This window comes from Typopeltis vanoorti, chromosome 5 (genome assembly GCF_054136105.1).
Source record: "Typopeltis vanoorti isolate ZY-2024b chromosome 5, IOZ_Tvanoo_1.0, whole genome shotgun sequence".
Taxonomy (NCBI): Eukaryota; Metazoa; Arthropoda; class Arachnida; order Uropygi; family Thelyphonidae; genus Typopeltis; species Typopeltis vanoorti.
The window spans coordinates 149,616,994-149,633,464 of record NC_143553.1 but is presented as its reverse complement, the minus strand read 5'-3'; the positions used below and the strand labels follow the sequence as shown (position 1 = coordinate 149,633,464).

Sequence of the window (16,471 nt, the reverse complement as noted above, 5' to 3'; positions counted from 1 at the left end):
GTGGAATACGAACAATTGATCATTCATACATAGAATGTATGAATGATCAATTGTTATTGATCTTGATGTCATATCGCTAAGTATTAGAAGAGTAAACATTTTTAAAACATAATTAAAGAAATTAATTCAGAAATTTATAGAATGATCTTAAATAACATTAGACTGATATATAAAAAAAAAAAATAATAATAATAATGTGTTATCCTGATTAAACTTTCCCAAATTTTTGATATAGATATACAATCATTACAATTCAAGTTAGGACGTTGAAGTAAGGCCTCTTACACTTTCTTTAAATAAACGTTCAAATTTGTAGTGACATCTGTGTAGGAGGAGAGTCTTGGAGCAAAGAATGTTGTGGTTTGTTTCTAAACCATGCTGAGCTAATCGAGATTTCTCAGGTTTGTTGTGTTGAATTGATGACTGATGCTCTTGAATTCTTTTTTCTATGGAACGTCCAGTTTGTCCAAAGTAAGAAAGATTACAATTACAAGGAACTTGATACACACCAGGTAGAGACAAGGTTGAGCATTTAGCCAAAGATTATGGTATGATAATATCAACAGAAAAATCAAAAACTATGGCCTTTAAAGGACAAGATCCAGCAAGAACTAAAATAGTAATAGATAACAAGATCTTAGAACAGGTGAATTCATTTAACTACCTAGGATGTATGACCACATATGAAAAAGATATAAACGTAAAAATTGCAAAATATTTAAAAATAACAGGTGTAATAAACACTATATTTAAACCAAACCTAGTTCAAAAACAAACCAGACTAAAAGTATACAATACATTAGCCCTACCAGTCTTAATGTATGGAAGCAAAATCTGGACAATAAAACAAAAAGACAAACAAAGATTAATAACAGCAGAAATGAAGTTTATGAGAAAAACTGCAAAGTATACCCTATTGATCACAAAAGAAACGAAGAAATTATGAAAGAATTAAACCTAGAACCAGTAATAGAAAAAATTAAAAAATATAAACATAAATGGATGAAACACGTTCAAAGAATGAAAACAGAAAGATTACCAAAACAGGCCTTAAAGTACAAGCCATTAGGAAAAGGAAAACTAGGACATCCTCTTAAACGATTCAACGATGACTTCTAAGGCCAGAACAGGCCATGCTAGGCCTAAATCCTTGATATGCATGATGATGATGGGAATTAGTAATGGTGTAACTTTTTCATGTAATACTATCATAATTATCCTGTACTCCCTGAAGGTACATATCAGTAATTTGATGGATGATGACTAATTTTAATTAAAGCACAAATAAAAGACAATACACCAGGCTCTCATATCAAAGTCCTGACCATATCTTCACTTGAGACAGTATCCTTCTAATCCTGTTTTAAAGGAAATTACTATAACTGACTGTTGCTGTAATAAATTGTTCATATGGGTCTTAAAGATTTTCTGTAGTCAGAGTTCATTGTGGTCTATTAAGATATGTCTTTTGAAGTACCATACTACTGAGGTAACTTTGTCAAAGGTGAACTACATTTCATATGTCATCATCACCTTCTCTAATTTTGTAATTGTTGTCAAAGTTTACTTTGACTTTTTAGTGTGAAATATATATTTTATTCTTATTCTGTATAATTAATGTTTTGAAAATTTGTGAAGTAACTCGTATTGTCTGCATGGTTAGCCAAGTGGTTATGCGCTCTGCAACCATACTCCTGGGAAAGGAGTGTCCTTCGTTCGATTCTCGTCACTGACATGAGGAGCTAAGGATCTTTCTTAGACATAGCCAAGTTAGCCAGTCTTGGGCGTGGACTGCAGGGTTTTTCTCCCCAGTTTATTTGGGATTTTTCCTCCTGAAAAGCAGGCAAACCGGTCTTAAGAACACAATGCTTCACAGACAGTTACACATGGTTGAGCGTGGGGGTAACGATCCCACCTCATAGTCAGTTATGAAACCCAAAAATGGGAGGCCAAGGCCCTATATGGGGCTGTAATGCTGAAGAAGAACTCATTGTATTGCTAAGCAAAGATAAGTCTCATCATGTATTATCTCCATCCAGGAGGTTGGCTATGGGTCTAAGGAGAATGTGGTGAGGACCTCTCTCTTCCACATTGTTGTGAGTATTCATGACTGTAGATCTGTGTGTGTTCACAGGGCTGATTTGCCTGTTCTGATGGATAAAAACCAGAGTTTCCTGGTGAAATAAAAAAAAAAAAAAAAACCTCTATCTCTGTATGAGACTGGTTAACCTGCCTTTAGTCGAAAGAGACCAGATAAAGGTTCCTCGAGTGATGGATGGGAATCAAACCCAGGTCTTTCCAACCAAAGGATTTTTTTTTGTACCGACTGAGCTACGGAGACTCTCAAAGATAAGTCTCATGTTTTGGATTAACCATGTGCATATTCCCTCCCCCTCATTCAAATATATAGCAGTAAAGTAGTTCTGCAGTCTGGCATGTTGGGTAGTATGCACTGGAGGCTTCTCAGCCAGGGCTGTCATGCTAGGAGACTGGGTTCTTCTTATTATGAATTAAATAAGGGTTAGTACATGTTGAATTATTAAGAGCAGCTGGGGAAGAAGTAGTGAATATATTAAGTGAAATTTGTCAACAGATTTTGAAGAAAATATACTGGCATAAGGATAGGAAAATATCAGTATTCTGTGGGAAGTTTTTGGAATTGAGACCACATTATGATGTAAATAAAGAGCTTAATTAAAATAAGCAATTAAAACCCAACAAGTTTCGTAAGACTTACGTCATCAGGGGTACTTGTACAGAAAAGTTATACGCATCAAAAGCCTATTAACTTTACAACTGTTACATATATTTGATAAACCAGAATACAAATGGTAAATTCTTTACTGTATGTGTGTTGGAGCATTGCTATGTGATGTAAATATTCTAGGTCTATGGCAGTTAAATTTTTGATGAAAACAGACCATACTGCAGGATATGACATCCCTGTACACCCTTTGAGGATATATGGCAGGAATTTGATGATGATGGCAGACCATACTTGATTTAAAATTAAGCCTTTATTTTTATTGCATTGTGTAGGAATCCTAAGCATTTGCGAAGCTCCTTTAAATTTTCTTGTAAAACAGTTGCGATCAGTATATGACATCTTTGTTTGTTGCCAAAGTACTCGATAGCCTGTAGTAGTTGTGTGGAATGCCAAGCCTGATTTATGCTCTCTTCTTTTTTTGATGTCTTTTATGTGTTCAGATATGTGGATCTCTCCCGACCTTCCTGTCTGGCCTACGTAACGAATGCCACAAGAGCAATGAATCTCATAAACACCTGATTTTTTCATGATGTAGAGGTTTTGGTGGATGTAGAAATCTAACTTTTTTTAATGAATGATTTATAATTTTGTATTTCATTACAAAACTATTGTTTCTTTTAATAGTGTATTCTCTCTAATAGTGTAACATCCTGTATACTAATCTGTGACCAAGGCATGAGTAAATAAACACATGGCACATCAGTTTTAAATGTTGTTAGTCGATTGTTTCTTTGCCTCCTGATGTCATTGTAACAAGGAAGAAATATATGAGGGAATGCTTTATGATTTCTTGAAACATTTATTTACTTAAAACATCTCTGTTCTCTTTGTATGGGTAATATTCTGTCGAAGAATGTTGTACTGCATGCCCCCCCCCCTCTCTCTTTCTCGAGAGAGAGATCATGAAAAATATTAGAGGCTATTGCTTCTAATATTATTCTAAAAGTACTGAGAATCTAAAATCCTTCCTCAACAAACAAAAAAGCAATAAAAAAAATGTGTGCGAGTGCGTGCCTGCTTGTATGCATGTACGTATAAACTGTCAAATTAGAATCATTCATTATATTTAACATGTTGTGATTGTGTTTTCTCTTATAACATCTTCCAAATTGATCTATTGTGTTTCAGATTTTTATTTGATCACTTCTTGTTGCAATCTTCTGAAGATCAATTGATTATCTTTCTACCATTTATGTTTCAAGTACTTATTTCTCCAATATTTCATCTTCCATTCTGTTTTAGTTGATCAAACCATCTTAGAGAGCACTACACTAGTGGGCAAAATTGTGGAAACATTTTAGAAAAAGTGTATTTCTGAGGTTTGATGGCTCATAACACCACTTTTTTTTTTGAGTAATACCATAAAATTATATATCAATGGAAAGATAATTTAATCAAGAATGTAATGCAATAACTTTTATGAAGAATTTTTTATTAGAACAGCAGTTATAAAGAAGAAAAGTGAAACACAGAAAAAATGAGATATACAAAAATTCTCACAATGTGAGTTAATGCTTAGTTGGGTAACCTTTAGCATTAATTATGACCTTACAACGCCTTCCCATGGTGTGAACCAAGTTTTTTTAGTTCTGCAGTTGTTATAATGTGATACCAAGATTGAATTATTGCTTCTATTAATTTGGTTTTATTGGTGGGTTGCTTCTGACTTACAAGTTTCTTTAGTCGGCTCCATAGATTTTCGATTGGGTTAAGGTCTGGGCTATTCCCATGCCATTCCAGCAGTGGAATATGATTATCTTGAAACCACTTTTTGCACACAGCAGCAACGTGACATGGAGCTGAATCCTGTTGAAATATAAATACTTCATTATCTTGGAAAAGATCATGTGCAGAAGGCTTCAGTTTGGGCTCAAGTATTTCATTTATTTACTTTTGGGCATTTATATTCCCATTAATCATGCAAATTCTGCCCACACCTTTTGATGTCATACAACTCCAGATCGTTTTAAGCTCACTAAATGAAGGAACACAAAAAAAATCAACCAACTTGATAGCAATCACATAACACACTGACAAATGTCCTCTCAGCTCCAATACATGACATCAATAGCTGAATCCTACTGTGACCTTATTGGCTCATTGCCAAAACAAGATGACACCCGATTGGCTCTCTAAACACTCATGCTCATTGGCTACATTCAAATGAAAGAAAGCTACTTCGTATCAACCTAAGCAAGTTGTGCTTCTTTTTTCTGGTTATTTGGCTATAACTTTTCATAGAATACAGATAATTGAACAAACTTTGTTGCATTACATTCTCGATTAAATTATCTTTCCATTGATGTATGATTTTATGGTATTACACCAAAAAAAAGTGTTATGAGCCATCGAACCTCAAAAATACACTTTTTCCAAAAGGTTTCCACAATTTTGGACACTAGTGTACTTATACATTCTTGACTATTAATAGTAATGTCAAGTTCTTTTCTGATATTTCATTTTAATTAATTGTACTATTAATGCCATCTTTTTTATTCTTTCCTTTTATATGCATTCCACACATGAAAGCTTCTGAACCTGTCACATGTTAATACCATAAGTGGAATAAGGATTAGATTGTCTGACAATGTACTATGAAAGTCGTCTATTTACTCTATCTGCTCACATCTCTAATTTCCTCGGTATGCTCTAATATCTGCAGCTTCATGTCTTTGATCATCCATGTTCTTTCCAACCAACTCTCACACCTATTAATATCACTTTGATAATACTGCCAGTGTTTCAGCTGATTTATCTCGTTTTCCAATTAAATTCGTTCATCTGGATTCATCATATCAGCTATATCTGTTTCTGTGTTTACTCATCTTAATTGAAAAGTTGTGCTTACATAGTAAAATGTGTTATCTGTTCTTTAGATTTGAATAAATCTGAGCTTTATAAATTTATAATTATTACTAGGGGGGGCTCTCCCCTCCCCAAGGAGAACCGGCCTACCCTACTGGTAGGCCGGTTCTCCTTGAATTCTGATGACTCGAATTTTGAAGACTCAACACTCAGGGTTAGCCCCTGAGTTTCAAAACAGATAACTTGACAAAAAACGTTACAAAAAAAAGGCTTATCATTTTATATTATAGAGTAGATTAAGAGACTCCTCCAGGAAGTCAGGAACTCATTGAGGGAGATCATACTATTCGCACCAGCTGCCTTATCTGTTCTTAAATTTGTTCATGCTACTTGCATGCACAACATCCAACAACAGTCTATTCCAAATCATGCATATGAGAGAAAAATCTACTCCAACTCCCTTCTTGGTAGCACTCATTCTCGACTTCCATGGATGCCCACATATCCTTTCCCCACCCTCCATAAAATAAAAAATTCCATCTACTGAAATTCTGTATAACTCTTTCAGAAGTTTAAGTCGCAATCATATCCACCCCTCTTTCTCCTGTTTGCTAGTGTCTGCAACCTACAAATTTTTCAATCTGTCTTCATAATCTGTATTCTACAATTCTGATAGTATTTTTGACACTTTCCTTTGCACTCTACTATATCAGAATTACCATGGAGCTCTACTATATCTGAATTCACTAGTCCAAGTGAGGTCTTATCAAGGCTTTGTAAAGAGGCAAATGAATTCCTTATCTTTACATGTCAAGGTTCGTTTCAGCATTGCCATTGTTCTCTGAGTTTGTGTTTACAATTTTTGCTATATAATGCTTAAACTTCAACTTCGTGTCTACTAAAACTCCAAGATCCCTAACCTCATCAGTTTCGTCAAGCATAATCCTACCAATATAATACAACACTGGTTATCTAATGATACCAAAGTGCATGACTTTATATTTATTAACATTGAAATGACATCCATTTTCACATGCCCACAATTCCAGCCTATTCAAATCATTCTGCAAGTACTGCATATCATCACTCCTGATTATCCTACCTATCTTTGCAACTAGCTGTATGGTACATATCAAATCCTTCATAATGCCATTAATGTGCAGATTGAATAACACTGGACCAAGTCCAATGTTATTCAATCTGATCCTTTGAGGCACACCACTGGTTACCTTGAGCCTTGCAGATTCTGGACCCCCCCCCCATCCCCATCTGCCACATTTTGATATCTGTCTGTCAGCCATTCTCTTATCCATGTCAATAGTTAATAATCCAATCCCATATTCTCCAATTTATGCAACAATATTCCATTCTGCATTCTGTCAAAAGCCTTAGCAACATCCAAAAGTATCATGGTGTATCCATTCCCCTTGTTTAACTCCGTGGTAACATGACCTTCCCTTAGTAAACCCATGCTGTTCATTGCAAAGCAGATATTCTCTGTCAACCCATTTCTGAATACAAGCCTAACCAGCTTGTCCAAAATTCTCACTACCACTCCTGAGATACTGACTGGTCGATAGTTGGATACATCGGTCTTTGCATAATTGGATTACCATACATTCTTTCCATTCCTGTGGAGACTCAGATTACCATATTTTTTGTCTTATAAGATGCATCATGTTTTTCATGTCGTTAGAAAATAAAATTCTTCACAACATGAGATGCATGAATTATGCATCAAATTTTTTACGTAAATATACATTTTTTTATTTTAAATTTTTATGCGTGTATTATCCATTCATTAGATAAAAAAACAATTATTCTTTAAAAAAACATCAAATCATTAAAATTCCAACATATAATAATATATATGAAATTGTGTCTTCCTTTCTCCTACCTGTAGATGTTTCTTCAAAATTTGGCGATTGTATCCAGTTGATCCATTTCACACTTCATAAATCTTAAATGGTTTGTTTATTGATACAAAGTTGAAGTGTGGAGGTGAGTCCTCCTAGGATTACAGCTAATTTTATGTTCATTTTGCTTAACAGCTTTGGTTTTATGGCATCTATACTGATCCCATACTAACAAAGCAGATTTCTGGCTTAATAATATAAACAAAATAATATTTAATAAATTTGATTAATCATCTTTTCATCTTCTTTTCAAATCTTTATTCATCTTCACTCTCAAAATTTTCTGAACTTGATTCTTCATCAGAAACAGAGTCATTGCTTGAAATAATAAGCTCCGTACTATCAAGAGAATTGCTAATGCCATATTTTTGAAAATATTATTTCAGGTTTCATTTCATTCCATGAAAACTCTTGACCTATTCGCACACCTGTGAAATTGTGTCCTTCTTTTTCCTACCTGTAGATGTTTCTTCAAAATTTGGTGATTGTATCCACTTGATCCATTCTTCCTTCATAAATCTTTTAAATGGTTTGTTTATTGATACATGTAAAGGTTGAAGTGTGAAGGTGAGTCTTCCTGGGATTACAGCTATTTTTGTGTTCATTTTACTTAACAGTGTAGGCCATCCCTCTTATACCAATCCAATCTTCCCTCAAACTTACTCCACACGTCCAAAAACTCTCATCCATTCCTTCTACACAGGCTACACATCGAATCGTTTGCCATCATAGCCCTTCTTCTTAATTCATTTTTATCATATTGAGGTAATATACTTGCTATTTTCACTTTTTCACTGTTCACTCTCACCTCTTCCAACAACCCTTTCATGTCCTCTCTCATACTGAACTTATCACTAGTTAAGTCATTAGTGCCTACTACAATTACAATCTCGTTTACTTTTCTTTTCTGTTTTTGAATTGCCTGCATTATATTTTTAATTATTGCACTGTGAAAACTTGATGTTATAACCTGCTCATCAATGGCATATTTTATGATAGAATCACCAAATAACATCCTTCTTTTTTATAATCGCCTTTACTTACCAGATTTTTGTTATTATGCACTAACTTACTGATTCCGTGCTTTGTTTTTCATTTTGCTGCTGAACTTTTTTTATTCTTCCTGTGTTCCTCCAAGTGGTGCTCAACTTTCTGCAGTTCCCTCATCATCTGTTTAATACTCTGCTTTAGCCCAGCAATCTCAGAGGTTAAATTATTTTCAATATCATCTTTAGTGGAGAAAACCTTCTTGTTAGCATTTTGTTTCTTCTGCATTTTTGGTGCCATTTTACACCTGTATTTAATATTAAAAATTACAATAAAAATATGTTATGAAGACATTAAATATTCTAAAAACACGAAAATTTACTCTAAATAAGTTAAAATTCTAATTTTCTAAGGAAAAATACAATACAACAGATAAAAATCATCAATTTTAAATGAGCTCTAAATTACACTGACCACTCACGATATATTATGTACTAAAATAATTTTCATACCAAACTTGTCAAAATAAATCCTACAAATTATTAAATTAATTTCTGTTCCAAATTTGGTATGAATATTGATAAAGATCCAGGTCTACCTTTTTCTATGTATCCTGCCTTGCACCTGAATTAACATTGAACCACTCTCCTATACATCCTTTCATTCTGAATTCAAATTTTCAGTTGAAGTATATGATATGTATTCCTCTGTATAAGTTCCAATTACATCATACACTCTCTCCATGCACAGACTGGAGAGTAAGAAACAGGTTTATTCACCAGCCAGTCACAAAGGCCTCCTGATACATTACCATCAGGTTTAGTCTCATGTATCTAGTGGCTGGCCTGCAGAACAGCTTTACTGCTGTACCTTCTCAAAGGCAAGCAGTTTATCGTCTCAATTGATTATAGCGTGTTAATATGTCCAACAAATCCATTACCAGCACCATATGTATAAAGAAAGGGAAGAACAAAGTGGAGACCCTTCTTTGGAAACCAAATTTGGCAGTAGCCACCTCATGCCCTTCAATAAGCAGGGGAAGTGGTGCTTCATTGGGCACTGAAAGTCATCGCTTAGGGATCTAGTTGGCATTTGCTCTGACTAGGGAGGATATGCTTATAAAGTGGCTAAAACCTGCTTTGCTGCAACCCTTGATTCTAGACACTGTCCAGTGGCTGTATATTGTGTATCACCAGCCCATTAATGGACAGTATTGAACCTAGGTTTGAATCCCATTTAGTATGTGAGGAAATTTTAGTTTTTTTTTTTTTTCTCCCTTTTAGAAACTTAGAGGGTTTTTTAATCACTCAAAAAAAAAAAAAGATTGTTGTGTGTGTGTGTATTTCCCAGCCAATTTATTTGTTGTAAGCTTTGCAGCCTCCCATGTATGAGTGATATAATCACACACCAATAAGCCTTAAGCCGTAAATGCTTATGAAACTAATGTACATTATATCAACAGCAAATTACTCCTTATATACTTATCTTTGTAATGGCTAAAGAAAGATAAGTTAGTTAGTTTCACTGGGTTTTTAAGTCCTTTGAAAAACCAGTGATATAGACATATTGCATGTGTAATTGCCTTAGCATCCAAAAAAAGCTGAACTTTTGCTCTAGAATATACTTCTCACTTGAGTAACTTCTTATTTCATGCAAGAAGTTACTCAAGTGAGTAACTTCTTATTTCATGCAAGTTCTGGAATTGCTTAGCAATATAACCTTCTTCCCATTTTTGGAGAGGTGGCTCAAAAACTTCCTAAATGTTGGGCTCATTAGACAGCAGTTAAACTGCTTGATACCCTTACTAATTCTCTCTATTCCTTATAGAGTGCAACATTTTTCTTCTATCAATACTTCCATGGATACTGTTCATCTTGGCTTTCTGCTGTGGTTCCACTACTTTCCTGTGAAGTTGTGAAATACTTGATCTTTAAATAGTCACCATCAATTTGTTACAGCTTTGAACTGATTTGGATTATGAATTTTTGATCCCATCCTGCGAAAATGGGCTGTCTAATTAGAATCCATTGCCCAGGATGAGATATAATCTGAAATAGAGAACAAAATAAATTTCTCCTAACTCCATGCTGTCAGTGTACTATACATTCTCGGTTAACTTTTTCAAAGATAATGTGGATTTGACCTACTATAGAAATGCACCAAAAAAAAAAACGATAATTTGGGAAAGTACTAACAATGTAGGCAATTGTTATCCTAAGCAGCTATAATGCAGTTTTCTGATTCTTATACGTTACTTGTTTAAATTACATTTAATTAAGATTTCATTAAAAATGAACACAGTGATTCTGTCTGAAACATCTCATCAATAAATATTTGATATTATTTTATATAATATTTTATATTATCAATAAAAATTTCTATAATGTGTGTTCCCATTCTTGAATTTTTTGAAATGTATCATGGAGTAATATAATAACTGCACAGAATCATTTCTGATAACATGATTTTGAATTAGAAAAGTAACCATATGCTATTCAGTTATTTTGGCCAAATTTTATAGTGATTAACAAATAAAATAAATTTTCCATCCTGAATATTATTATCAAGTATAGTTTTTTTTTTTGTTTGTTTCTTTGTTTTTAGGTTTGCTTATTAGTTTTCATCCATCAATACAAGAAGCTCTTCTTCCACAGTTAGCCAGTCCAAGGTTAGCTGTTAGGAAACGCTCAATAACTGCAATTGGTCAGTATTCTTAGATATCTAAGTTCCTTTCCACCAGTGAAATGTTTTTGCTCTTATATAGATTTCTTAAGTGATTTAAAATACTGTATTAGTATTTATGAGTAGTTCCAAATGATTACCCACTGTTAAACTTCATTACTTATTAGAAAAGTTTTGAGTTTGCTTGGTGAGTGGACCATATTTTCATACAGCTGCAATAAAAGGAGATAAATTATATATATATATAATTCAAACTTAAATTCAGTTTACAAGTCTGTTATTATAATGGCACAGTGTTTTTATGTTTTTTTTTTTAATTTGCTTTTAGTGTTACCACACCTGAAGAAGTCGTTTTGACAAAACCTGTTATGTGCTCCATTAAATTAACTTATCTATTTTCTTGGTTTCAGTCAGTCAAAAAAAGATTAATATATATATATATATTATCCTTCTTTTATTATTATTGGTGGCTGAGTGACCACTTGTAGCAGCATTACATACTAAATGATAAACAGATCCTTAGTGTTTGTTAGAAGAGAAACTGAAATGCATGAAAGTTAATGAAAATAAGTGATATGAAAAGGTGAGAGTATATAGGTGTGTTTCATATAAAACATATATGAAAGCCATACTGAATGAGATTCATGTATAAATGAATTTATAAATCATTTGAAAAGTTCTGAGAGAATGTTCATTGATTGGGAAATGAGGTGCACAAATTGGCAGAATCTACAGAAATTATATATTGCACTGCTATGTATTCATAATGATAAAGTAAATTTGTCAAGTGCTCTCAGGGACTCACATTGGTGAGTATGGGCATGGCAAACCTGAGCTAGACCTGATCTTACTTCTTACAGTATATACTTTGTATATTATATCTGTAGACAGGTCTTCTACTCTTCTTTCCTCTACTTTCTCTTACCTCATACTCCCCCCCCCCCCAGTACTAGTAGAGCAATTTGAGGGCAAGGAGGGGTGACTCTTTCCTTTCAAACTGTAGTTTCCACTATCTACTAAACATTGCAGTGTCTGACTACTCCAGGTTAGGGGCAAATGCAAAAGACATCTGTTCCTCATGCTAGAGCCAGTCTATCTAAGAGCTGGTAGGAAGCTAAAAAAATGCATCTCCCAAGAAGTTTGGTCAACGTGGGAAATTAGACCATATCCCCTCAATCTATGCCAAGAGAAAAAAAGAAGAGATGCACTGCCCAGGGCTAAAACTGAACTTGACAAATCTTCCCAGGAGAAATGATAGTGTTGGCTCAAATCCTTCTGGAAGGCCTTCATTGGATGCACTAACTGGAAAAATCTCTAAATGCTAGAACACTTAAATCTGAGGAAAGATTGCTAGAACTGGAAGAAGCCCTTAAATTTCTAAAATGAAATATAATTGGAATATCAGAAGTCAGGCACTTATTTGAAAAGATTCTTGAAAGAAACTCTGGCATGATATTTTACCATAAAGGCAAAACCATGGATCTTCATGGAGTGGGAATCATAACAAAAAATAAACGGTAACAACATATAGTGGAATTCAAAGGACACTCGGAAACGATTGCAAGCCCGAAAATAAAACTCAAACGAAGAGAGTTTGATTATTCAAGTTTGATTATGCCCTTACCTCAAAACATAGTTTGGAAGAAATAGAAGAGTTTTATAATCATCTATCAAGTATAATTTCCAAAGAGAAATACAAGAGTTAATAGTCATGGGAGACTTCAATGCCATAATAGGATTAAGGACGTCACAACAGGACAAACAGGTGTTGGGACCATAGCTATGGTTCTAGAAATTCACAGGGATAATTATTTAACTTAGCAGCAAGTTATAATCTAACAATAATGAATTAAGTATTCAAAAAGAAGTTTAATAGATGGGGGACTCATATTTCTCCTAATGGTAATAGCAAGAGGAAAATTGACTTCATTCTCTTCCTAAATACAAGCCTATTTACCTACTTATGTACAGGTGCTTAATGATCATTCTAGAGCTGGCAGTGAAGTTTTACGACCGGATGCCCTTCCTGACGTCAACCCTTGCCATTTATCCGGGCTTGGGACCGGCACCTATTGCTTGGTGAAACATCCGGAAAGATTAGAGAGCAGAAGGAGAGTTGGTGGTAGAATAATAACGTTCAAGAAGCAGTGACAGCTAATAGGAAGGCAAAGCAGAAGTGGGACGAGTCAAGAGTGGAAGAGGACAGAGAGGAAGAGCAAGAAGCCAAAAGAGTTGTTGCACAGGCGAAGGCCATGGCATATCAAGACCTTTATGACCAACTAGAAACAAAAGAAGGACAGAGAAAGATTTATCAATTGGCAAAATGTAGAAATAAGGCATCAAAGGACATCATACATGTGAGGCAGATCAAAGACTCTGGAGGAAGAGTATTAAGGAAGGATGAGGATATAAGAAACAGATGGAGAATATACTTTGAAGGGCTTTTGAATGAAGAAAATGTAAGGACTCACCGAGAAGATGGGGAGCCTAATGAGGGGATGGTGCTGAACATTAGTAGAGTGGAAGTGAAGGAAGCTATAAAGAGGATGAAGAATGGAAAATTGGTAGGCCCTGACAGGATCCCACTGGAGGCATGGAAGGCACTAGGGGAAGAGGGAATTGACCTGCTGTGGGACCTGTTAATTAAAGTTTGTCAACAGGAAAATATACCTGAGGGATGGGGGGAAAGCACTCTTGTCCCCATTTACAAGAGTAAGGGGTATGCCCAAGACTGTAAGAATTACAGAGGAATAAAGTTGATGTCCCACACAATGAAGATCCTAGAGAGGGTTCTTGATGGAAGACTGAGGAAGGAGGTGGAGATTGCAAAGGAGCAATTTGGCTTCATGCCTGGTCGATCGACGACAGATGCTATCTTTGGGTTACAATCAGTGGTGAGCTATGGAAATTTTAACAAAGGGCTCGCATCGTCGAGCAAAAAAAAGCCGCATTTCACACAAAAATTTTATTAATACAGCTTGTGTACAAATACCAATCAAAAAGTATGAGGGGACAATGAACCTGTAAAGGCTATCATTTTTAAACAAATATTTCATGATCTAAACATGAAATATTTGCACACAATCATCTGTGTTAATTTATCTTACATAAGAAAAACATTTTTTAACTTTCAAAATATAATAAGAATAAAATCTTTTATAATCGCATATATGAAATAGTCTGCATTTTACATCATTATTAATTTCCTATCTACAATTTTCCTCCAAATCAGTCTGTTACTTGTCAACACTCCAATATTATCAGATCTTATATTTCTATCGTCTAAAGCACTTTGTTCCATATCAATCCACCTATATCTTGGTCTTCCTCTCAGTCGTTTTCCTGCCAACCTGGCAGAGAACACTTGTTTTGCTAATCTTTCCTCGCCCATTCTGTTTAAGTGACCATACCCCCTGAGATTAGCTCTGCTAACGCATTCCTGGATGCTGACAATGTCAAGTTCTTTCCTAATATCCTCGTTTTTAATATGATACTGCCATTGATGCCATCTGTTCACGCCTATAATCTTTCTCAGGACTCTCATATCTGAAGTCTCCAGTCTTTGGTCAAGTGTTTTACTTCTGACCCAGCTCTCAGATCCATAAGTTAAAACTGGTTTGAATGCTACTTCAAGTGATAATCAATGGTACCAATCAAGGGGCATTATTTTATAGTCCTATTTATTTATATGCGATTACCAAAAGTGAATTCTTATTTTTAAAATGGTAGTAACAATAAATATAATATTTTATTTATGATAGTTATGAGTTTGTCGCTTAATATATTTCAAAAAATTGTTTTTTTTTTTTTTTTTGAAAAATAAAAAAAGTAAACAAGAAGAACAAGGGATTCTCAAATTTGAGAAAAATTTAACAAAGAGCTTGGCCGAGTCCCTGCGAGCCCCTTATAGCTCAGCACTGGTTACGACAGATGATGGAAAAGTTTCGAGAGAAGCAACGGGAGCTACATCTGGTTTTTATTGATCTGGAGAAAGCGTATGATAGAGTGCCAAGGCAAGAAGTCTGGAGGTGTTTGAGGGAGAAGAAGGTACCGGAGAAATATGCCAGGTTGATGCAGGAGATGTACAGAAATGTGAAGTCAAGAGTTCGAACCTGCCTGGGAGAGACAGAAAGTTTTCCAGTGACAGTTGACTTGCATCAAGGGTCAGCATTAAGTCCTTTCCTGTTTAATATCGTGATGGAGGTGGTGACGGAGGAGGTGAGAGAAGATGCACCTTGCACTATGTTGTATGCAGATGACATCTTGCTGTGTGCAGATTCAAGAGAAGTGGTAGCTAAACTGGAAAGTTGGAGGAAAGTACTGGAAGAGAGAGGTATGAGACTGAGCAGAAGTAACACAGAGTATATGTGTTGCAAAGTGGATGGCAGCCAGGAGACAGATCCGGAGCTGGAAGGAAATGTCATCAGGAAGGTCAGTGACTTTAGATTAATGGTCGGCAACCTTTTTTAATATGAAGGGCACAATACTGCGGCGCAATGACGCTCGCGGGCGCTGTGTTGCCGACTTCTCCTGATTTAAATAATTAAAATTACAATTGGCATGAATGGTTTTCAAATGTCTTATTTTAGAAATAGCCACACTATTTTTGCATAATAAACAAATACATTTGCCATTATGATTGATAAAGCAAGGCACTCGCATCTGATCTGACAGATACATGCTAATTGTTAACATGAATATTCTTTAATCGTTCAAGAATATTCATATTAACAATTAGCATGTATCTGTCAGATCAGATGCGAGTGGACGAGAGACCTCTGATAATAAGTAGTTTGAGTTGTTGACATCATCTAGTTATCAATGCGACCTCTCTCACTACCCTACTATATTTGGCACGAAAATCTTGGTTTCTATATTTTGCTATGAAATAATGTTGGATTCAATATTCACTTAATTTGTACCATCATGTATTATATTTGTAGTTTTTTCTTTGTTTTCTTGCATTTTAGCACACACTAGTAATGAATGTATGTCTCAGATATACTGCGATCTACTCTGCAAAATTACTGCTGCAAGCTCGAAAGCAGTTTACAATAATTTCTCTGAGGGCGCATTAAAAATTCACTGCGTGCGCCATGGCGCACATGGGCACTGCGTTGCCGACCTCTGCTTTAGATACTTAGGTTCAACAATGAAAGAGGATGGTGAGGCTAAGAAGGAAGTGGGATGGAGGAACTGGGAGAGATGGCTGGAGTGCTATGCGATAAGAGGGTGCTGATTAATCTTAAAGGCAAAATCTACAGGACAGTAGTGAGACCAACTATGACGTATGCTATGGAAATTGTGGCCCTGA

General features: G+C 35.1%; 1 protein-coding gene across 1 annotated transcript in view; it reads left to right on the top strand.

Moving 5' to 3' along the window:
- The window catches only part of Cand1 (Cullin-associated and neddylation-dissociated 1), a 414,848-nt gene that overhangs the window by 97,032 nt on the left and 301,345 nt on the right, over window positions 1–16,471 (top strand). Inside the window, exon 7 of the mRNA XM_090392833.1 lies at window positions 11,080–11,178. Coding sequence (XP_090248959.1) covers window positions 11,080–11,178 — 99 coding nt within the window. The remainder of the gene's footprint in view (window positions 1–11,079; window positions 11,179–16,471) is intronic.